A 24,196-nucleotide genomic window follows, 5' to 3' on the forward strand; every position below is an offset into this window, starting at 1 on the left:
TAATTTAGAGCAATTAGATTAAATTGTTCTCAGTATTTGTTCCATGCCATTCATTGACTTGTTGCAGTCAAGGGGTCAGCTGTCCAGAAGAATGTCTTATATTCTAGCTTTATTTGCTTTCTTTAGTCATTTAACTTGTTCTGCCAATTCTTGAAGTTCCTCTAGATGAAAATTAGTTGGATTACATCCACGTTGAAATTTTTTGGAAAAAATATTTAATAAATGATGCTATATGCTTATACTGCATCCCATCAGGACATATACAATGTCTGGTTATCCCACCTTTAATCATACTAAGATTAAGGCTATCCCACCTTTAATAATACTAAAATTCATCAACAGATTGAGGTGGTCTATTCTCTTGTGAACTGTGCCTATCGGCTCACTAGTATTTTAGTGTTTTTCTAATGATTAAATAAGTTTTACATATAAAAATATTATTTTGCCCACATTACAATTATCTTTCCTCATTTTGCACTTTAATGTTTAAGTTACATTTTAAAACATAGAATTTTAAAATGTAGCCTTGTTAAAGTAAAAAGCACTCTCTATTGCCACCACTTTTTTTTTTTTAAAGATTGGCACCTGGGCTAACAACTGTTGCCAATCTTTTTTTTTTTTTCTGCTTTATCTCCCCAACCCCCCCCCCGTACACAGTTGTATATCTTAGTTGCAGGTCCTTCTAGTTGTGGGATGTGGGACACCGCCTCAACATGGCCTGACGAGCGGTGCCATGTCCACGCCCAGGATCTGAACCCTGGGCCACCACAGCGGAGCACGCGAACTTAACCACTCGGCCACAGAGCCGGTCCCAATTGCCACTTTTTAAGTGCAGAAAATTTTCCTACCAAAGATTTTTAAAATTGTAACATTTTTTCTCTCTTTGTTTTTGGTGAGGAAGATTGGCCCTGAGCTAACATCTATGCCAATTTTCCTCTAGCTTTTGTATGTGAGACACCACCACAGCATGGCTTGATGAGCGGTATATAGGTCCATGCCTGGGATCCAAACCAAAAAGCAGGAAAAAAAAAAAATGAAGATTGGCAACAGTTGTTAGCTCAGGTGCCAATCTTTAATAAAAATAAAATAAAATAAAATAAAATAAAATAAAATAAAATCTACTGGGATACAGGATGTAAAGTCGAGCTCTAAATATATTTCCTATTAATTGTTCCAATATTATAATTTCTCTTTTCCTCATTGATTTACTGTGCTTCCTTTAGCATACATTTAATTATTAATCTTTTTCTAGGCTGCAAATTCAGTTCCATTGATCCATTTTTACATTATATTGTATTATCTCCCAAACTGTGGCGTATCTTCTCTCATGACAATTATATTTCAAAATATATATATATTTCTTAAAGATTTTATTTTTCCTTTTTCTCCCCAAAACCCTCCGGTACACAGCTGTATATTTTCAGTTGTGGGTCCTTCTAGTTGTGGCATGTGGGATGCCACCTCAGCATGGCCTGATGAGCGGTGCCATGTTGGCGCCCAGAATTCGAAACAGTGAAACCCTGGGCTGCTGGAGTGGAGCGCGTGAACTTAACCATTCGACCACGGGGCCAGCCCCCTCAAAATATTTCTTAGTTATATTCTCACTTGCATATTTTTCCAGAGTAAATTTAGAGTATTGTTAAGTTTCAAAAGGGGGGAATCTTGGCATTTTTAATTTAAATTATATTAGGCTCGTATATTAACTTAGACAAAGTATTATCTTTCTATTAACACCTATGAATTATTAATACATTATTCATTATTGCAGCAAAACATTAATACTTATGAATTTATATTCAACATTCCCAACTACAATTTATTCATACAGGTCTCATATATTTCTTATTAAGGCTATTCTTATAGATATTTCATAAATTTTACTGCTAGTATGACTCACCATCCTTCTTATTGCTAACTTTTCAGAGTAAAACTGATTCAGAAGTTTCTTAATGATAAATTTATCTCAGTTTTTGTTTCTCTGGAGATATCTTTATATGGTTTGTCTGGGTCTTGAAAGCAGTCTTGCTTTGTATGCAAATCTATGTTGACAAAAAATCTATGTCCTATGAATGCTATAAAAATATTTTTCATAACTGCATTCTAGCTTCCACTGTTGCTATCGAGAAGTACGTTGTCAGTCTAATCGTAGTCCTTGTGTATGTGATCTTTCTGTCCTTTCTCTTTGGCCTCCTTGTTTTTTGTTTCCTTTTTAAAAAATTGTGGTAAAATAATATAAAATTTGCCATTTCAACCATTTTTTAAAATACAGAACTCATTATATTCACAATGTTGTAAAACCACCACCATCTATTTCTAAAATTTTTCATTATCCTAAACAGATACTCTATACCTGTTAATTAATTTCCCTTTACCCTTTTCTCTCCAGCTCCTGAGAACTTCTAATCTACTTTCTTTCTGTACAGATTTGTCTAATTGTAGATATTTTATATAAGTGGAATCATACAATATTTGTACTTTTGTGTCTGGCTTATTTCAGCATAAAGTTTTCAAGGTTCATTCACATTGCAGCATATACCAGAACTTCATTCCTTTTAAAAGAAATTGTAGCAAAATACACATAACTTTACCATCTTAACCATTTTAAGTGTACAGTTCAGTAGTGTTAAGTACATTCACCTTGCTGTGCAATTGATCTCCACAACTCTTGCAAAACCGAAACTCTATAGCCATTAAACATTATCTCCCCATTCCCCCTACAACCACCATTCCACTTTCTGTCTCTGTGAATTTGACTACTGTAGTTACTTCACAGGAGTGGAATCATACAGTACTTGTCCTTTGGTGACTGCTGTATTTCACTTAGCATAACATCTTCAAGGTTTATGTTGCAGCATGTGTCAGATTTCTTTCCTTTTTATACATTTTACGTATATACCACATTTTGATTATCCGTTCACCTGAAAATTGACACCAGGGTTGCTTCCCTCTTTTGGCTATTGTAAATAATGCTGCTATGAACAAGTGTACAAATATCCATTCAAGTTCCTGCTCTTGTTTCTTTTGGGTATACCCAGAAGTAGAATTGCTGGATCATAGAGTAATTCTATGTTTTACTTTTTGAGGAACCACCTAACTGTTTTCCACAGCAGCTGCACCATTTTGCATTCCTACCAGAAATGTAGAAGTTTTTCCCCATCCTCTCTAACACCTGTTACTTTCTCGTTTTGTTTTGTTTACAAATTACAGTTATCCTAGCAGGTATGAACCCTTTGGCTGCTTTCAAAATCTTTTGTTTTGTAATTTCATCTGAATGACTAGGTGTGAATTTCTTATTTATCCTGCTTATTATTAGCATGTGTTGTAATTCCTGTATCTGCAAATTCATGTTTTTCATCACTTTCAGAGAGGTCTCAGTCATTACCTCTTCAAAAGAACTCAGAAGTTCTCTCTTCCTCAATTCCAACTTGATGTTAGTTACGGCTCTCATTCTAATCTTCACTTTCCCACCTCGTTCCTCTCTATTGCTGCATTCTACTTTCTTCAGAACTATTTTCTAGCTTAATCTCTTTTTCCTCTCTACAATACCTATTGGTTCTTTTGAAACGTGTCCAAATATCTTATCCATTGTTCATCTTATTCTATTTAATCTTTAATATTTCTTACACAGTTGTTCTATATATTCTGTCTGATAATTCTAATATCTGAGGCTCACTGTGGGGGGATCTAAATCTGCTGATTATCATTCATGGTGGTTTGTTTCCCAGTGTGGCTGGTGATCTTTGTGAGCACATATTTCTTCAATCTTAATCTATGGGATTCCTAGTGGTCTAAGTAGGAAATATGTTCCTAGAGAGACAATCCATACTGGAAGCAAGGGGAGCTTATGACTCCAGACCACTTTATCCCGTCTCCAGAGTCTCAGTCTTAGTGCCTAGATCACATGGTTCTGATACAGGCATACAGGTCAATGTCAGCTCTGCCATTTTAATATGTCCGCTGTTGCTGGTTCAGCTTATATTCTGTCAAGAATGTAACTGTTTTATAAAAAAAGGACTCTTTGGGGGGCCAGGCTGGTGGCGTAGCAGTTAAGTGCGCATGTTCTGCTTCAGCAGCCCGGGGTTCACTGGTTCGGATCCTGGGTGCGGATATGGCACTGCTTGGCAAACCATGCTGTGGCAGGCGTCCCACAGAGAAAGTAGAGGAAGATGGGCACGGATGTTAGCTCAGGGCCAGTCTTCCTCAGCAAAAAGAGGAGGACTGGCAGCAGATGTTAGCTCAGGGCTAACCTTCCTCAAAAAAAATAAAAGGACCCTTTGGAATAGCTGGTTGGCCACTCAGCCAGCTGTTCTCATAATCTGTAAATGTCTGTTTTTTAAACCAGACTAGAGAGCTTCTTCATGGCAAAAACTGTAACTTATTTGTTTTTTCAGCACCTACAAGGTGCTTACTACATACTAATTGAATGAATGACAATTGAATTTTCTCATTTTTAAACCAAACTATTCATTATGAAGTCCTAGTAGCTATTTACCAAAGTCCTCAAGGAAAATATGCTAGAAAAACAGCAACTGCTAAGAAAACATACAAATAAGACTAGGGGGTATAATATAGTAAAAATAGCATTAGATGGGGAAATTCTTTTAGGAATTCTCCTAAAAGAAAACAAAAATCAAATCCAAAACAGCAATTTTACTTACCTTGTTATTCTAGACCTCCATTTTAGCCATTACGGATCACAATCTCAATTTCTACAGAATATACAATTATTACCACACATAACATAAAACAAATTAATTACAAACTCTGTTGTTTGACTTGTAAGTAACAAAAATTGGCTGACCTTGGAGAATTCCTAGGATGTTTAATAGATGCTTCCTTTGCTAGCAACCCCCTACCCCGCCTTTACAACAGCAAGATGTTAGCAAATTATTTCAAAGTATAAAGTTGAAGAAGAGTACAAGAAGGGGTACCCAAGTATCTTTTCTTTATCAATATCTTATTTCTGGGATGCCATCAGAATAACGTGTTATATCTCGGAGGTCTTTAGTAAATATTTGCTAACTGACTAAACGGAAGGCTAAATAATGGGTCAACTCAAGGAGGAGACAGTCAATACTTAATCAGAAAACCTTGAAGCTCAGAAAACAGATGGAGATAGATTTCCTCTCTAAAAACTAGATACTCTGGGGGGCCAGCCCCGTGGCCGAGTGGTTAAGTTCACACGCTCTGCTTCAGCAGCCCAGGGTTTCGCCAGTTTGAATTCTGGGCATGGACATGGCACTGCTCATCAAGCCATGCTGAGGCGGCATCTCACATGCCACAACTAGAAGGACCCACAACTAAAAATATACCAACTATGTACTGGGGGGCTTTGGGGAGAAAAAGGAAAAATAAAATCTTAAAAAAAAAAAAACCTTGCTACTCTGTATTTCCTAAAATAATCCTCATTTATACAACTTAACTTTTTTATTTGCCTACAACAAATATCTTTCCTAGTGTGTCAGTTGTCTTTAATTTTATTGTGTCTTCTATAATGCAGTAGTTTAACTTTGATGTAATAAATTCATAAATACTTTTCTTTGTTATCTGTTCTTTGTGTCTTAAGAGCTTTTTAACCCCTATAGTCATAAAAACATACATATTTTCTTCTAACATTTAAAAGTTTTGCTTTACACATCAAGGTAATTCATTTGGAATATATTTTTGTGTATGGCGTAGAAAAACATTTAACATTTAATTTTATTTTTTCCACAGGGAAAGCCTATGTCCCAGAATCACTTACTGAAGAGTTCACCTTTCTCCCAGTGATTTGTAATGCAACGTCTACCATTTACAAAGGGCCCATATATGTATGGGTCCATTTCTAGGCTCTGTTTTGTTCCTTAAATCTGTCTTATCCTTGTAATATCACACTAATTACTAAAGACAAATAATAAATCTTGATATTTCATAGATTAAGCCCTACTTGCTTTTTTTGTGTGAGGAAGATTGGCCCTGAGCTAACATCTGTTGCCAATCTTCCTATTTTTACTTGAGGAAGACTGCTGCTGAGCTAACATCTGTGCCAATCTTCCTCTATTTTATGTGGGATGCTGCCAAAGCATGGCTTGATGAGTAGGGCTAGGTCCATGCCCGGGATGTGAACCTGTGAACCCCAGGCTGCTGAAGCAGAGCACACAAACCTAACCACTACACCACTGGGCCAGCCCCCCACTTGCTTTTTATAAACAGACTTGGCTACTGCTAGACACTGACTCTTCTCTATGAATTTCGGAATCAGTATAACAAGTTACTTAAAACGTCTTATTGGGATTTTGATTAAAGTGTACTGTATTTACATGCTGATTTTTGTCTTTTTCTAACAGTTTATAATTTTCTCCGTAAAGGTCTTAACACACTTTTATTCTAGGTAACTTACAGAGCTTTTGTTGTTACTGTTAATAATATCTTTTTATCTACTATGATTTTTAATCAGTTATTTCCGATATATTGAAATGCTATTGATTCCTATGTTAATTTGTATCCAGTAACCTTGCTAAATCCTTTTTAGTCTGTAAATTCTCTTGGATTTCCTATGGATCACAAAATCTCCATATATCTTTTTACCCCTCATTATTCCATTGATTACATTTAATAGTTCTTCAATAACTATAAATTGGAATTTACAAATTAAATACAAATAAAGCAAATACCATGCACACTGTTGAAACTAATTACAAACTGCAATGTGAACATGATACTGAATATACACATTGAATATATACAGTCTTAAATTTATCAAGCCTACACCATTATCATTCAATTATTTCACCATTTTCTTCATTTGAACTATCATGAAAATCTTTTTCATAATGTATGGTGAAATTATTAGTGCCTTCAAGTGATGCAAACAATCATTTATATATTAAAGTCACCTTTAACCTTTCCTCATTAGCCTCTGATAAAGTAATATTATCTTAAGCAAAAATACAATCACAAATACATGTTAACATAGCCACTGAAAATAAGTCACAGAACTGTTACAAGGCAATGATACAGATGATTCTGAATATGCTTACAATTACTTTTGAATTATTATAAATTAAAAATTTAAATTTTATTTCTCATAGCTAATTCTCAGATCCTTTAAACTACATCCATCGATCCACCTAGGAATACTGAGGCCTGTAAGAAACACCGATTTACAGCACTCCATGCTATTTCCATCCATCCATCCATAATCCATTTTAGAAGCATTTACTAATCACCTATGAAGTGCCAGGCATTGTGCTGGGAACAGAAGCTCAAAGTCTGGGGGATAGAAATGTGACAAAAGGCACTTGTACCAATTACAACGCAGTATGTTAGGTGCCATAATAGAAGAAGAGATAAGGTATAATGGTAGTAAAGAGAAAGAATTCTTTAATCCAGATTGGGAAGCAGAAGACACGAAGAGAAAATTTCTTGAAGATACCAAATCTTTTTCTTTTATTTTTTCCTTTTTCTCCCAAAACCCCCTGGTACATAGTTGTATATTTCAGTTGTGGGTCCTTCTAGTTGTGGCATGTGGGACATCGCCTCAACATGGCCTGATGAGTGATGCCATGTCCGCGCCCAGGATTCGAACTGGTGAAATCCTGGGCTGCCAAAGCAGAGCGTGCGAACTTAACCACTTGGCCACGGGGCCGGGCCCGAAGATACCGAATCTTTAAGGAAGGTGGAGGCATGGAGTGACCAAAACCTTACAGAGCTTATCATCTAATTGGGAATATGGTACTGCTCTATGGTTTATTACACAACTTATTCTTCTAGGCTGCCAATTCAACTTTCAAAAGGAACCAACTACCTCAACTCATTACTCAGTATTGTAATTTGAAAATCATGTTCAGTCTAAATAAGTCTGTTTTTGAGCTCTATTTCCATCTATTTACGTGGTGACATTTCGTGAAATTATGAGATATCCATGACAGAAAAGTCACATAAAACATACATATACATAAAATTATTCAACAAAAAATTAAAAAGTGAATACCCATGTAATCACAGCCCAGGCCAAGAAATAGAACATTGCTGGCTCCCCAGAAGACCTGAGTGGGCCCCTTCAAGATGATAATCCCTTCCAACCACCTGAGATGGTAAACCTTTGTGGTTATTATTTCCTTACTTTTCTTTAATGTTTTAACATCTAGGTATGCATAAATGGTTTATTTTTGCCAAACGTGAACTTCACATAAATGGAATCATATCACATATAAATATTCCTTTGTACTTTCAATCAGTATTTTGTGAGATTTATCTATGTTGCTGCATGTAACAGAAAGTCATTAATTTTCTTTGCTGTCTGGTATTGCAACATGCCACAAGTCATTCATTTTATTGCAGAAAAACATCTGGCTTGTTTCCAAATTGTTATTATCATGAACAATGCTGCTATAAAAATTAACTTCTACTGATCCTATTGCACATATGCAAAAGTTTCTCAGGTGTAAAAGCCTAGGGGTGGAATTGCAAGATCACAGGGTGTATATAACAGTTTTTAAAAGGAGGTTGTTTTATACCAAGCAAGCCGCAAACCAACAGAATGTGAGAGCTCCCACTGTGCCACAATCTTACTAATGCTGGTATTGGTGGACTTTAGAGTTTACGCCTTATCTGGTAGGTATGTGTGCCAGTTATTAATTTATTACTTTTCAGCTCTAAACCCACCCTTCCTCCTCTTACTGGAGGCAGACTGTGCAAACTCCATTTCTCCTTTGCTCAGCGTTAGACTCTGCCAATAGAGGGCCCTAGCGTGACAATGAGATGCTGGAAGAGGCAGTAAGGATTCTTCTCTTGGTGTTCTCTTCTGAAGTGGATCAGCATGTAAGCGGAGGGCTGCCCTTGCACTTCAGCAATGAATGCTCTCTCTCCAGCCTGTTTCTTAGCCACTGCAGTGGCAGGTAGCATGTTTGTGTAGCAATCTGCTCTTTCTTCGGGTCTGAATCTCAGCTTGGAGGAGAGAGGGCTCCTTATTCACTTTTCCCTCAGATCCAGAGGTGGTAGCTGCTTTCAGCAGATACTACCCCATCACACCTTAGAGTTCTTTTATTCTTTCTAGTAGTCAGCTACTTTTTACCTACTTAACAAAATTCGTTATATTAAGTTTTCCCTGTTTAAATTACTGGTGTGTGGTTTCTCTCTTTTGATTGGAACTTGACTTATACAGTATGTAGTACTATATCTCAGCAGTTCTAGGGCTATATGACATGTATTATCACCACAGACTGAATGCAGAAGCATACAAGAGAATTTACCTGTCTGCCTTTAAGCTAGATATTAAAGAGATCCACAAGAATGCAAAACACCACCACTCTTCTCACTAAAAATTATTTTATTTACATTTATTGTTTTAAAAGTGATTAATAAATATCCAAACAATTTCTGTTTTAATTTCTGATAAGTGCCAGGTGAAATCTTCTAATTTTTTTTGGTCTTGTTCTTATTATATTGTATATATTATATATGCTGGATACGAACACTTTGGTGACTGCGTTGCAAATATTTTCTCCTGTTCTATGGCTTGTCTTTTCACTCTTTATGGTATCTTTAGATAAATGGAAGGTCTTCATTTTAATGTAGCTGAATATATCAATCTTATGAGGTAAGGTCATGAGATATTCTCCTATGTTGTCTTCAAAAAGATTTATAGTTCTTTCTCATTTAGGTATTTAACATGGAATTAATTTTTTGTGTATGGTGTGAATGGGATCTAATTTGGTTTTTTCCTATATAAATAGCCACTGTCCCAGCAATATTTATGAAAAAGTTATTCTTTTTACACTACCAGTAGTTTGATACACAGACCAAGTATACATATACATTAGTCTGTTTCTAGACTTTATTACATTCCACTGGTTTCTCAGGCTATCTCTATAGGGCCAAGTCCATACTGCTTTATTTATCATAGCTGTATAAGAAGGCTTGACATCTGGTACAGCCAATATTCCCACCTTGTTCTTCTTCAAGAGTTTCTTGTCCTTTTCTTTTTGGGAGAAGAAAAGGAGGGAGCGCTCTGCACTTTCACATAAAATCCAGAGTCAATGTGTAAAATAGGGGGAAGAAAACTCTACTGAGATCTTAATTAAGATTGCATTAGATTTATAAACCAATTTGGGAAGAAGTGACACTGTTAAATATTGTCTTTCCTACCACAAATATTTATTTAGGTTTTCCGTAATGTTTCTCAATTACGTTTTATAATTTTCTATATAGAGATCTTACATATCTTTTGTTAAGATTTCTAGGTACAGTCAATCTTCATTTATCATGGGTTCTGTGTTTACAAATTCACCCACTTGCACTAAAATTTATTTGTAAACCCAAAGCACTACTTGTGCTCTTGCAATCATTCCTGGACATGTATAGACTGGTGAAAAATTTGAGTTGGCCAATGTGTGTGTTTTTAGATAAGGTCAAACAAGGTGATGCTGTGCCATGTTGTTTCAACTATGATACTAAAAAAGTGTCCTTTTCATAGTCTATTTAGTGCTACATTTCTTTGCATTTTTGTGCTTTTTCTTGATGATTTCGCTGTTTAAAATGGCCCCCAAGCATAGTACTGAAGTTCTGTCTAGTATTCCTAAGCACAAGCAGACTGTAATGTGCTTTACAGAGAAAATACATGTATTAGATAAACTTTGTTCAGACATTAGTTATAATGCTCTTAGCTGTGAGTTCAATATTAATGAATCAACAATATATTAATATATATACTAAATAAGGTATCTTTACATAAAACAAGGTTACATATTGATTGGTTGACAAAAATATGGCCAGGGGCTTACAAGACCATAACCCTGTATTTCCCCCAGGAGCAATGATTCACTATTCACTCATTCAGTGTTAACAGCAACTTCATGGAACATAATAACTTGAATAACAAGAATCAACTGCGTTTTTTTTCCAATATAAAGAATTTAAATGTTTTTCATTTTCTTACTTTTTTTCTCATAGTCAAAATTAATTTAACATATTGATTTGAGTCCAGCAACCTTGCTAAATTCTTTTAATGCCAATTATCTACCTGTAGATTGCTTTTCTATGCATACAATCATATCATCTGCAACTAATGACAATTTTGGTATTTTCCTTTTCCAATCCTTTAATTTATACCTTTTATTTCTTTTCTGTTTTTTGCCTTACTGCTCTGGCTAGGAACTCCATTACAAAGCTGAACACAACTGTTGATACTGGGCACTATCCTTGCTTTGTTGCTCTTAGGTAGCATGTTTGCTATAGGTTTTCATTTTGGGAAGATAATGCATTACTAGACTGAAGATGTTCCTTTCTATTCCTGTTTTGTTTTAGAAGAAATGGATTTTTACTCACTTTTGGGGTACCTCTTAAGATGATCATACGATTTTCTTTTAATTTTTAAGCATAGTAAAACAGATGATTTTCCAGCATTAAACCATGCTTCCATTCCCAGGATAAACTCCACATAGTTATGATATATTATATTCTTTATGTTCTGCTAGACTTAGGTTGTTTTTTGCATCCACATTCATGAATAAGATCAGTCTATAAATTTTCTTTTCTTGTACTCTCCTTCCTAGTCAAGTTTCGGTGTCAAGCTTATGTTAGTCTTATTAAGATGAGTTGAGGCATATTCTCTTTTTTCCTCTGAATGAGTGTGTGTAAGACTAGAATTATTTCTTCCTTCAATATTTGGTGAACCTGCTGGTGAAGAATGGAGGTCAGGGACATTCTTTTTTTTTTTCCTCATTAAACTTTGTTTTAATGGGTCTCAAAATTGTGTGACAGACGTTTCCATTAAAAAGTACTGATTTTGAAAACTAACAAATCAAAACTGCCCCTCCCCTCGCAACAAATGGTCCACAAAACATTTTCTTTTCCTTCTCAAGGTTTTACCATGCACTGTTATCATAAACTAGTCCCTTTTTCCCGTATTGTCTTTTAGCATTTATCACATATGTAATAATATTAATTTAATAGACTTTACTTTTTAGAGTCCTTAATCAGTCTTTTACTATCCAACTTAAATGGCCAATTGAGACAAATAGCTCTGAGACAGTTTTTCCACCAATGATTAAGACTGGGGTGACAGGAATAGAGATAATATTCACTCTGCCTTCTGAGTTTTCTGGGCAGACTTGGCGACTTCGCCAGCTCCAGCAGCCCTCTTGTCCACTACTTTGATAACACCCATAGCAAGGATCTGTCTCATATCACGAACAGCAAAGAAGCTCTCAACATACACAGGCTTGCCAAGAATAATATTAATGATTTCAAGAGTTTGGGGCCATCTTTCGGCTTCTTACTAGAATGGTGATCAATCTTCTTCTTTAGCTCAGCAAACTTGCAAGCAATGTGAGCTGTGTGGCAATCTAGAAGAAGTGCATAGCCAGTACTGATTGGCCTGTATGATTCAGGATAGTCACCTGAACTATGCACGATAAGCATCTTTGACAGACACACCCTTGACACTGATGGCCACACTGTCCCCACGAAGAGCTTCACTCAAAGCTTCATGGGTGCACTTCAAGAGACTGTAGTTGTAACACTGATCAGAGCAAAGGTGACCATCACGCTAGGTTTGAAAATACCAGTCTCTACTTGGTCAACAGGGACAGTACCAATACCACCAATTTAGGAGACATCCTGCAGTGGCAGACAAAAGGACTTGTGAGGTGGACAAGACGGTGACAGAATGCAATCCAGATCTTCAAGCAGCATGGTTCCACTGTCACTGCCAACTTCACAGGTGACCTTCTCTCTCTTGAACCAAGGCGGGTTAGCACTTGGCTAAGCATGTTGTCACCATTCCAACCAGACATTAGCACAAATGCTACTATCTCAGGATTGTCACCAATTTTCCTTTGTTTTTAGATTTTATTTTTCCTTTTTCTCCCCAAAGCCCCCCGGTACATAGTTGTATATTCTTCGTTGTGGGTCCTTCTAGTTGTGGCATGTGGGACGCTGCCTCACGTGGTTTGATGAGCAGTGCCATGTCCGCGCCCAGAATTCGAACCAATGAAACACTGGGCCGCCTGCCGCGGAGCGCGCGAACTTAACCACTCGGCCACAGAGCCAGCCCCCTCCCCCCCTTTTTTTTTTGAGGAAGATTAGCCCTGAACTAACTGCTGCCAATCCTCTTCTTTTTGCTGAGGAAGATTGGCCCTAAGCTAACATCCACGCTCATCTTCCTCTACTTGATATGTGGGACGCCTGCCACAGCATGGCTTGCCAAGTGGTGCCATGTCCGCACCCAGGATCTGAACCAGCGAACCCCAGGCCACTGAAGCAGAACATGCACACTTAACCGCTGCACCACCAGGTCGGCCCCACCAATTTTCTTAAGGTAGGTGCTAACTTCCTTAACGATTTCCTTGTATCTCTTCTGGTTGTAGGGTGGTCCCACAGAATCCATTTTATTAACATCAACAAATCATTGTTTCATACCCAGTGTGTAAGTCAGAATGTCATGCCCATTCTTGGAGATATTGTCTTCAAATTCACCAACACCAGCAGCAATAATCAGGACAGCACAGTCAGCCTGAGATGTGCCTATAATCATGATTTTGATAAAAGTCTCTGTGCCCTGGGGTATGACTGACAGTCACATAATACTTGCTGGTCTTCAATTTACACAGGGAGATATCAATGGTGATACCATGCTCACATTCAGCTTTCAGTTTATCTAAGATCCAGACATACATGCCCTTTCCCATCTCAGCAGCCTCCTTTTCAAATTTTCTGATGGTTCTTTTGTCGATCCCATCACATTTCCAGATCAGATGGCCAGTCGTAGTGGACTTGTGTCCAATGATGACAATATTGGTATGAGTCTTTTCCTTTATCATTCTGGCTTAGCTTTAGTAGTAGTTTTCATGACACCTGTGTTCTGGTGGCAAATCCATTGTGAAAAAGGAGGATGTTCTTATGGGAAGATTTCTGACTACTGACTGAATTCATTCACAATAGTTATAGGATTATAACTTACGTCCTCAATTTTTTTTCTCTGAGCCACTTTTACAACTTGTATTTCTTTGAAGAACTTAACCATTTTGTCTAAATTTTCAAATGTATTGGCCTAAAGCTGTTCATATTATCCTCCTTTTACGGTCTGCAACATTTGTGATTGTGTCCACCTTTTACATTCCTAATATTGTTTATTTATGCCTTCTCTCTTTTCTTGATCAATCTCATCTAAAGTTTATCAGTTTTATTACCTTCTCAAAGAATCTATGCTTCCTTTGTTAAACGCTTCTATTGTATGTTTGTTTGGTCTTATGGTTATGTTTTTTCCTTCAATTTTATTTTATTGTGGTAAAATACAAGTAACAAATTTACCAACATAACCATTGTTAAGTGTACAGTTCAGTGGTATTAAGTACATTTATATTGTTGTGCAACCATCACCATCATCCATCTCCACAACTCTTTTCATCTTGCCAAACTGAAACTCTATACCCACTAAATAATAACTCCTCATTCCCCGCTTCTTCCAGTCCCTGGCAACCACCATTCTACTTTCTCTACGAATTTGACTATTCTAGGTATCTCACTGTATGCTTGGGTTTTTTATTTCACTAATTTCTCATTTTATTATACCCTTCCTTCCTTTCTTTGGCTTATTTTGCTCTTCTTTTTTGAACTTCTTGAGATACATACTCAGCTCATTAATTTCTGGAGCACGTTTATGTTCCTGACACTCTTATAACCGCTTTACAGATATTAGCTTGTTTAATCTTCACAATAACCCTAAGAGACTCTACTATAAAAGCTGTACTATTATTCTCATTTTACAGGTGAGAAAATGGAAGCACAGAACAATTAAATAACTAGTCTAACAAGTGGTAGATCCAGGATTTGAACCTAAGAAATCTGATTCCAAAGCTTGGGTTCTTAACTTCTAAGCTCCATTGCTTCTCAACAAAGAAGAGCTATTCCAGGACAAAAACTTCACAAACACTTATATTAAGACATACAGTACGAGAGTTTGGCTAGAGCAATGGCTCATTACTGGGACATGGGAGAGCTGGTGATAAGAAGGGGAAGGAAGGTCGGGATTTGATTGTAGAGGGCTTTAAGTGCCTTCCCAAGGAGCTTGGATAACAGTACTGTAAGGTAAAAAAACTCACTGAAGGCTACTGAGTGACCCGATCTCATTCTTTCTTATTTTTTTATGTTCTCTTTCCTATCTTAAGTTAGTTTTATACAACTTATTTTATTATCAGTATCCTTATTTGTAAAATGAAGATAATCTTTGCCTCTATATTATAGAGTTGGTTTGAAAATCAAAGAAAATAACAAAGATGGAAAGGAATTTATTAAATCATAAAGTAATATAAAAATATATTTTAAAGAATGATCAGAGTAGTGACTTGGTAAAATTAATTTGTCAATAATAGTAGGAGTAATCATCATCAGAGCAGCAGCAAACATTTATTAAGTGTTTATTATATGCCAATCACTGTTCTAAGTTCTTTATATGTATTATTAACTCATTTAGTTCCCACACTCTCTCAGGTAGGTACTATTATTGGCTCCATTATATAGATAAGAAAACTGAGGCTAATTTAAATTGCCTAAAGTTATAGAGCTGGGAAGTGGCAGAACCAGGATCCAAACCCATGTACATTGGTTCCAGAGCCTATGGTCTTAAACTATTATATCTCTGGACATCAATGTGTATGTGGCCTAAAGTGGATGAAAAAGATATCAGAAACTGAGAAACTAGTTGGCAGGCTGTTATAATCATATAAATACACCAAATCAAGATGATAATGGGAAACTAAAAAGCAGAGAGAAAAGGAGGAAGAAACAGCAAAGAATCAGCCCCTGCTAAGTGACTAAGAAATGAAGGGACAAGAATTTAAAACTACTAAGGGGCCATTATAAGATGAAAAACTGTACGTTAATGTTTAGGAGGATATGTGGTAGAATAGAAATAACAAAGGACTATGAGTCAGAAAAATCTCAGTTCTAGTCTCAGCTCTTTTACTAAACTGTCATTTTATTTTGGGCAATTTCTTAACTGTTCTGGGCTTCAGTTTTCTCATCTTGTAAAAAGGAATAACAAAAGCCAATCTGCTTACCTGCACAGTTCGTTACTTTGAATTTTCAATAACACTGGTATAACAATTTTTAACTTATACTTTCACACAAATTGTAGGAATAGGACTTTATACAAGCGTAAGGTGTATTACTGCTTTAGACATTCAAAGCTGAATATCGTCCTTAACAATGAAGCAGTAATTCCCAGAAAGCAGTTGAAGACATGGTCAAAAATCTAGAGAAACAGATATAGCAGTTATTAGTACAAGAGTAACAGTTAAATCCACGAATAGGTAAGTCTCCGAGAGAGAGTATATAAAGACAGAAGAAAGGCAGCTCTGACAGTTTAGTCAGAAAGTGAGAAAACTACCAAAACCCAAACTTCCAAATGGTTTCAAAACTTTCTTCAATAACCAACAAGTAGCCATGAAACCCTTCTTATGTTGGGTTTATTTCAGAATATAAAGCTCATTATTTCCCCCCAAATCTTTATTTTTTCCCAACAAAGGTCATATATACAATTTTCTCTATACTCACAGTCAAAAAATAAATAAATAAAACAAACAGAACCCACATTAAGCTCTGATGATAACTGACATAAATTCACTTTTCAATTCAATTAAAGATGATAATTTAAAAGAAAAAATGACTGCCTTTTATGAAGGTTTGGGATGGCGACAGGCCTTAGGAAAGTTCCACCCACATCAAAGATATACCTACACTCAAACAATCCTGACACAATACAAGCAAACCTTCAGTTCTTAGAGGAATTCTTCTAAATCTAAATATAACATGTGCGTGTAAAACTTATTGAAGTCATTGCTGGTGGCAGAGTAGTCCACAGTTTTCCAAGTGGTAACTCAACTCTGACATTCATGAAGACATTTTCCCTGTGCTTCAAACTGAAGTTTCAACTATTCTGTGCCCACAATGATGTACACATTCAGATAAACTGACATTTTTGTCCCTTAGCTGAGATCTCTAGGACACAAGTGGCAAGCAAATATCATCAGGTTGGTTTACTTTCATTTATGGCCCTCCCTGTCATAGACAGATTTTCATTACAATAATAACTAGTACGTCTAAAACAAAATCCTCAGGTTCTCAGCCTACAGAATTTCAAACCAATGAGGGAAGGACAAACTGAAATTTAGTAAAAAGGAACTGTGATAACCAGGTAATTATTTGGAAAGAAAGAGCTTTACAACCCATCTGAAAGCAGTAGTTTTCCTCTTCAGTCCTCTCTCTCAACTCATGGCTGTGAGTCCAGCCCATATCAACCTTTATTGAAATTGAGTAGCTCCTTAAAGGGATTAAAGGAATAAAAGAAATGCCTTATTGCAGAGGTCTCTAACAGGTTGCCCATGGCTCAAATTTAGTCATTAGATGTGTTTTTGTCTGCCTAGCAATATATTTTTTAAAACGTGATTTAGCTTCATACATTTTTTTTTTAGCTTCACACATGAGACACTGGACTCATATTTCCTCATGGCCATAGGCTAGGGCTGAGTAGTGCTGCCCCTTTAAATAGGTTTTTCCTCACATTCAACCCACTTCACTCATCTATGTTACCTGCCTAGAACTTCTAGACGTGTGCCCCTCCTTAATCAAAGAGATTAAAATGATAGCCTTAAATTAGGAGAAAAGAATTCAAAAACTATAGAACTGAGTCTAAAGTATTACTGTGAATAGAAATTTAAAAGGGGATAGTCATGGTTAAGATGGAGCTGTTTATCGAATACTGAAGCTGGTATTTTAATGTCCTCTCATTTATCATATAAACAAGGATATATTATGTTTCACTGATATAGTCTTCTGCTCCTGCCTCTATTATTGTTGTTGGTCTTTTTGTTGATACTGTTTTTTAACCACCCAGGGGAGATCAAGGCTCCCTGGAGGTATTTATGTGTTTGTTTGTTTGTTTATTTTTTGGTGAGGAAGATTGGCCCTGAGTTAACATCTGCTGCCAATCTTCCTCTGATTTATATGTGGGATGCTGCTATAGCATGGCTCTATGAGCAGTGTGTAGGTCCACGCCTGGGATCCGAACCTGCAAACCCCAGGCCACCGAAGTTAAGCATGTGAACTCAACCACTACGCCCCTGTGTCGGCCCCTATTATTGTTTTGAAATATATATTGATAGCTGACAGGGGAACTCTAGCCTTCCTGTTCTTTTAAAAAGTTATCTTTGATATTTATCCTTCTACATTAAATCCTATTGAGATTTTGACTGGGATTAGAACGAATTTACAAATTACATATTGGGAAAGAATCGTATTTTTAACAATACCAAATGTTTCCCTTCAAAATGGTATACATATTACCTCTTCATTTATCCAGACCTGCTTTAATAGCTTTTAGCAAAGTTTAAAATTTTTCTTCAAAAAAGCTTTACCTACTTATTACATTTATTCTTGGTTAGAGTTTCTCTTATTTTGAGGGGCAATACTTTTTGTTGGAAAAGGAATCTTTTCTTCTGATTACATTTTTTTAATTGGTTACTGCTAGCATACAGAGGAAAGCTACTGATTTTGTATGTTGAACCTGACTGGCTATTTAACAGAACTCTTTCATTAGTTGATTCTATGTAGGCCAGGGTGGCAAACTATGAACCTCAGGCCAAATCGGGCCTGCTGCCTCTTTCTATAAGCAAAGTTTTATTGGAACAGTCACAGCCACTTGTTTATATATTGTCTATGGCTGCTTTCATGCTAGAAAGGCAAAGTCAAGTAGTGGTGACAGAGATCCTATGGTCTGCACAGCCTAAAACACCTACCATCTGGCCCTTTACAGAAAAAGGCTGCCCACCCCTAACGTAGACAATCATATCATCTGCAAATAATGACAATTCTGTCTCTTCTAACTGCATTCTTATTTATTTAGAAATAAATGGGATCTCTAGCGTTAAGGGGGAATATTAATGACAATAGATGGCATCCATGACTTGGAATGCTTTTATTGTTTCACCATTAAGTCTGACGTTTATTACAGGTTTCTGAAGATACCCTTCATTGAGTTAAGAACATTTTCAGAGATTAAAATTTTAATTTAAAGGACTGTAACTTTATTCTGAGATTATGTTCTTTCCACCTTTTTCTATGAAATAGTAATACAAAGTGGTTGTTTTAAAAACTATCTTTACATGGTAAAATAAAAGCTGACAACCGTATATTAATCCATGAACTAGGCCATGAAATCTAAGTCTAGGAAACACTAGGTTAAGTTTTAAAGAGACTATAATGATATCACAGCAGACACTCTAAGTGAAATCATCCAGTATACTGCTTTTCTTACTCAAAATTATACTGGGTTTATATATGTAAAGAGGCAGCACAGATTAGTGGTTAAGTGGCAAAGAACACAGGCTTTGGGGTCTAGACAAACTTGGGTGAGAATTCTGCCTACCCATCCCCTACCCTGCCCCACGTAGCTATGAGAATTTAGGCAAGCTACTAAATCTCTCTAAACCACAGTTTCCTCTTCCTCAAAATAGGGATAATAGTAGTAACCACTTTGTAAAGTTGTTCTCTGGATTAAATGACTTAAAGCACACAAAGCACTTTGTATAGTATCTGGTCAATTATGAGTGTTCAATAAATGTTAGGTATTGTTATGGTTATTACTTTATGTATTTCTTGATGTGTATAAATCTTTATCACTTAGTACATTCAATGAGGACCATATTTTAATCTTTTGTAATACCAAAGTAGAAATCCCAAGTTAACAATCAAAAGGAGGGAACAAGGATCATTCAGTTCTGACCGGGTTAATACTAACAAATGAGTCAATAATATACAACATTCATATATTTATATAAATATATAATATTATGCTAATAATATATAATTTGAGGAAACATTTAGCTATTTTGATTGTTCCATATAATTGTTTATCCTCCAATTGTGTGTGTGTTTCTTGCACCAAACAACTTACAAATATGGATGAAACACAAGGAAAGCACTATTAATACAGAGCAAAAATAAGATCAAATATAAGTGTTCCATGCACTTTGGCAAATGATGGATACAATTTTGCTAAGAATGGAACAAATCGATAAGGAGTTGGGAACAAAGATTTCCATTTTTCTTTAATTATACAGCTTTCCTGGAGGGGGCAAGATTTCAGGAAGACTCTGAAAGAACAAAGGAAATGTGTAAAAAACACAAAAACAGAAGAAGAGGTGTAAGGCAGTACAGCCAGAGAGTATGATCAGGAGACACATATGGTCAAGTTAGAAGAGAAGAGACAGAGAGTAAATAACAGACAAGCTTTCAAAAAGGGAAGAAAGGGTTTTTAAAAGACAAATGTGTGTATTAGCAGGAAAGTTACAATGAACAATTTGGGCAAAATATCCTTGGATCTTCAAGCATGTGCAACTATTACAGTTCTTACTAATGGATAAAAGGGGAACTAAAATTCTAAATTTTGTAAGTTTAGATCCCAAAGAGCCGTAAGAATTTACTCACTTCACTAGAGCAGCTGCTTCAGGAAGCACATCAGCAAACGATTCACGAAATACGATGGCGTTTTTCCTTTTGCAGTTCTGTATGACATCGTTGGCAAGGTAAAAGAGATTCAAACGGTGGGGATAGGCAGCTGGAGATGATAAAAGACAATAAATAAAACCAAGTGAGTCAACTTATACTTGGTTCAACTTATTCCAAATACAGCGTTCTCAAACTATGTAACTGCCATTACATGGATGGATAGACGGATAAACAGACAAACAAACTAACGGGTCAATTTACTGAACTTAGTTTCTAAAAACCTTGACTGCTTCAGGTTAACTTTCTGTTCAAGGTACTCCTTGAGTAGATTTCTACTTCACTTTGTAGATGTGTGGCAGTAAAAAACTCATTTACTCTGGAGAAGCTACAATAAAACAAGATTGTTCTCCCAAACATTTAGAAAGATAAAAAAATTAGTTGAAGCAGCTCAACTTGTTGCAAAAACACCACGGTTAGTGGAAAGAACACAGGCTTTAGAACCCAATCAGAATGTGACCTTAAGCAAATTGGTTAACCTCCTCTACATAATTACCGTAGATAGCTTCTTTTCATCAACTAGTCCAGACACCACTTAGTTACACCTAAGTCCTCTCACCTACTGAAAAAGAGGCTGTGTTGCTACTTTCATCACAAGGTGAATGTCCTAGGAAATAAGTAATCTGCTCCCATAAACACACCTACATCAACGTTTTCAAAGGCCCATGACAAGGCCCAATAAATTTACGATCTTGAACCTTGAGCTAAGTCACCCAAGTTTGAAGTTTCATTATTATCCTGGTCAATGTTAATGTCCATGTAGATGATCTATCACATTTTCCTGTCTCTCAATTTCTTCATGTCAAATTCAGCGATCTACAAGAACCACTCCTTTGTATATTTTATTTTATTTTTTTAAAGATTTTACTTTTCCTTTTTCTCCCCAAAGCCCCCCAGTATATACTTGTACATTTTTTTTAGTTGTGGGTTCTTCTTTGTGGCATATGAGATGCTGCCTCAGCATGGCTTGATGAGCAGTGCCATGTCCGTGGCCAGGATCCAAACCAGTGAAACCCTGGGCCACCGAAGCAGAGCGAGCAAACTTAACCACTGGCCATGGGGCCCGCCCCTCCTTTGTGCATTTTAAAATCCCCTTTTCTGACCGTTACGTTCCATTCCCATTATATTTGTTCTTCAATTTCAACAAGATCTCAGTTCTTTCTCTCTCACTCTACAGTCTCTTCCAGTACTAAATTCTTTATCAATTTCAGAGTCTTTGATCCATTATTTAAACCACTCTTTTATCAAAACCTTCATTTTCTTTTCCTCTTCCTCCTTAATTTAGCCTTTTGTTATGTGCATTCAACAAAATCCTAACGCCGGATCAATCTAACTGAATGCCTTTACTGCACCTTTATTTCTGCTCCTGGGTTCTGCTGAAGAAAAATCATACACCAGGAAAACTGAAACCATATAAATTCAGTCTCCTCCTTCAGTTGGGCCCTTACTGCTACGGTCCTTCCACATGTCCTTTATTAGGGTAAGCCCCCTATCTTACCAGATTCCTTCTCACTCTTAGGAGATAAACATATGCTATTTCACAGAGAAAGCAGCAATCATTAGTTAGGAATTATGTGATCTCAAAAAAATGTATCCATATTTAAACCCATCCAGATCAACTTACCTGAGTCAGCTAACACCTTTCAGATTCAGGGATCTGAAAGAGTTTCATATACTCACTGCCTCCACTTTAACTCTTACTAACTCCATAATTATACGAGCTACCTTTTCCTTCTCTACTTAAAAAAGGCAACCTACTATGCTAAGAGCTTTATATAAATTATGCTATCTCATTTATGTTGCCATCACTCCACTCAAACAGCAATTACCAAAATTATCAATAAATTTCAACTTATTAAATCCAATGGAGATTTTTTAAAATGTTATTTCTTTGCACACAGAATAATCTGTTATAGTAATTTCTCCTTTGGTTTCTGCCATAACCATTCTCCTGGTTTTCCTCCTACCTCTCTGGCTCCTCCTCCATCCATATACAGCTGGGCATGTATAGGTAAACAGCTCTGCCTGTGATTATCCTCCTTTAAATATTGATGCTCCCCAGGGTTCTCTCCTGAGCACTCTTCTCTATTCACCCACAGCATAGTCTTTAAGATTTCAGGTTTTAAATCAGATAGTCTGTTCCATTCCTGGCTTTGTCACTTATTAACTTTGGGTTTTTATACATTACTTAACTCTTCTATATGTCACTTTCTTTTTCTTTGTAAAATGACAACCTTACAAAGGGCTGTTATAAGAATTAAATGAAACAATGTATGTAAAGCATTTAGGACAATACTTAGCACACAGAGAATGGAATACTATCAGCATAATCATCAACTTCCATGGCTTTAACTACTACCATCTATGTATCAATGACTCCCATATCCAAAGATATCAAGCCTGGATTTCCCTTTACCAGTCAATGCACATATGCACTTCTAAATCTGAGAGGTACCTTGAAATTGATTTTTCAGTATTTTATTAATAATTTTCAGGGGCCAGCGCCGTGGCTGAGTGGTTAAGTTTGCGTGCTCTGCTGCAGCGACCCAGGGTTTCGCTGATTCGGATCCTGGGTGTGGACATGGCACCGCTTGTCAGGCCACAGTTAGGAGGCATCCCACATGCCACAACTAGAAGGACCCACAACTAAGATATACAGCTATGTGTCGGGGGGATCTGGGGAGATACAGCAGGGAAAAAAAAAAAAAAAAAAAGATTGGCAACAGTTGTTAGCTTAGGTGCCAATCTTTAAAAAGAAAAAATAATAATAATAATTTCCCACCTCTTCCCTTATTGCTCTTGTATTTAGCCAGAATTTTAGCAATCTTTGACTCCTCCTCCTCCGTCCCTGACCCTCACTCCCATAGATAAATCTCTAAGTCCAGACAATTCTATCTCCAATAACTCTTGTCAAATTTATCCCCTCTTCTCCTTCTCTCCCTCCTTTTGCTCCCTGCCTGGGTTCATCATCTTTGACCTGTACTACTGCAACAGCCTCCTAACTGGTTATCTTACCTCTAGACTTGGTCCCCTCAAATTTACTCTCTATATTATTGCTAAATTCATCTTAAAACATTACCCAATTATTTCTCCTATCTTTCAATGCTTTCCAACCGTTTACTGGAAAATAACCAAACATCTTAGTCTCCATTAATGATCTGGATCCTACTTGCCCTGCCAGTCTCATCTCTTCCCCTTCAAATTCAAAGTTCCCTCTTTAATGAATTACTCAGTTCCCAGAAATCTTGCATGCTCTCTTAGAATTTTCCTTTTCTATGATAAACCTATTCTGAATAATCCTCAGTTTTCTACTCATCCATAGGAAAAAATCCAAAATTTTAAATTTAATTCACGTCAGATTCTGACCCTCCATCTTATCTCTTCTTCCCCAAATAAATCACCTTAAACTATTTTATTGCCACTTCTTCCACCCTCCACTCCAGTCAGAGCACTGTAGAAATTCAGAAGGAATGAGAGAAGCTGGCTGAGGTAGTCTGGGAAGACGCTTAGAAGCAGTGGAATTTGAGAAGACCAATGCTGAATGCTTCCCAAACCCTCTGCAACCTAGCTCTCACCTGTTTAGCTTCAACTTGAGCCGTTCTCTCCCTTACAGCTCCAGTTTAGTGAACTACACTCTTCTCATCTCCAAGCT

General features: G+C 36.6%; 1 protein-coding gene and 1 pseudogene across 8 annotated transcripts in view; both read right to left on the reverse strand.

Annotated features, from left to right (window-relative positions):
- The window catches only part of RPRD2 (regulation of nuclear pre-mRNA domain containing 2), an 89,111-nt gene that overhangs the window by 28,204 nt on the left and 36,711 nt on the right, over positions 1 to 24,196 (reverse strand). For all 8 annotated transcript variants that reach the window (XM_070607126.1, XM_008514908.2, XM_070607121.1 and 5 more), the window contains exon 2: positions 20,467 to 20,596. In XM_070607126.1, coding sequence (XP_070463227.1) covers positions 20,467 to 20,596 — 130 coding nt within the window. The remainder of the gene's footprint in view (positions 1 to 20,466; positions 20,597 to 24,196) is intronic.
- On the reverse strand, positions 11,920 to 13,946 carry LOC139081437 (elongation factor 1-alpha 1-like; annotated as a pseudogene).

The sequence above is a fragment of the Equus przewalskii genome, unplaced genomic scaffold (genome assembly GCF_037783145.1).
Source record: "Equus przewalskii isolate Varuska unplaced genomic scaffold, EquPr2 ChrUn-10, whole genome shotgun sequence".
Taxonomy (NCBI): domain Eukaryota; kingdom Metazoa; phylum Chordata; class Mammalia; order Perissodactyla; family Equidae; genus Equus; species Equus przewalskii.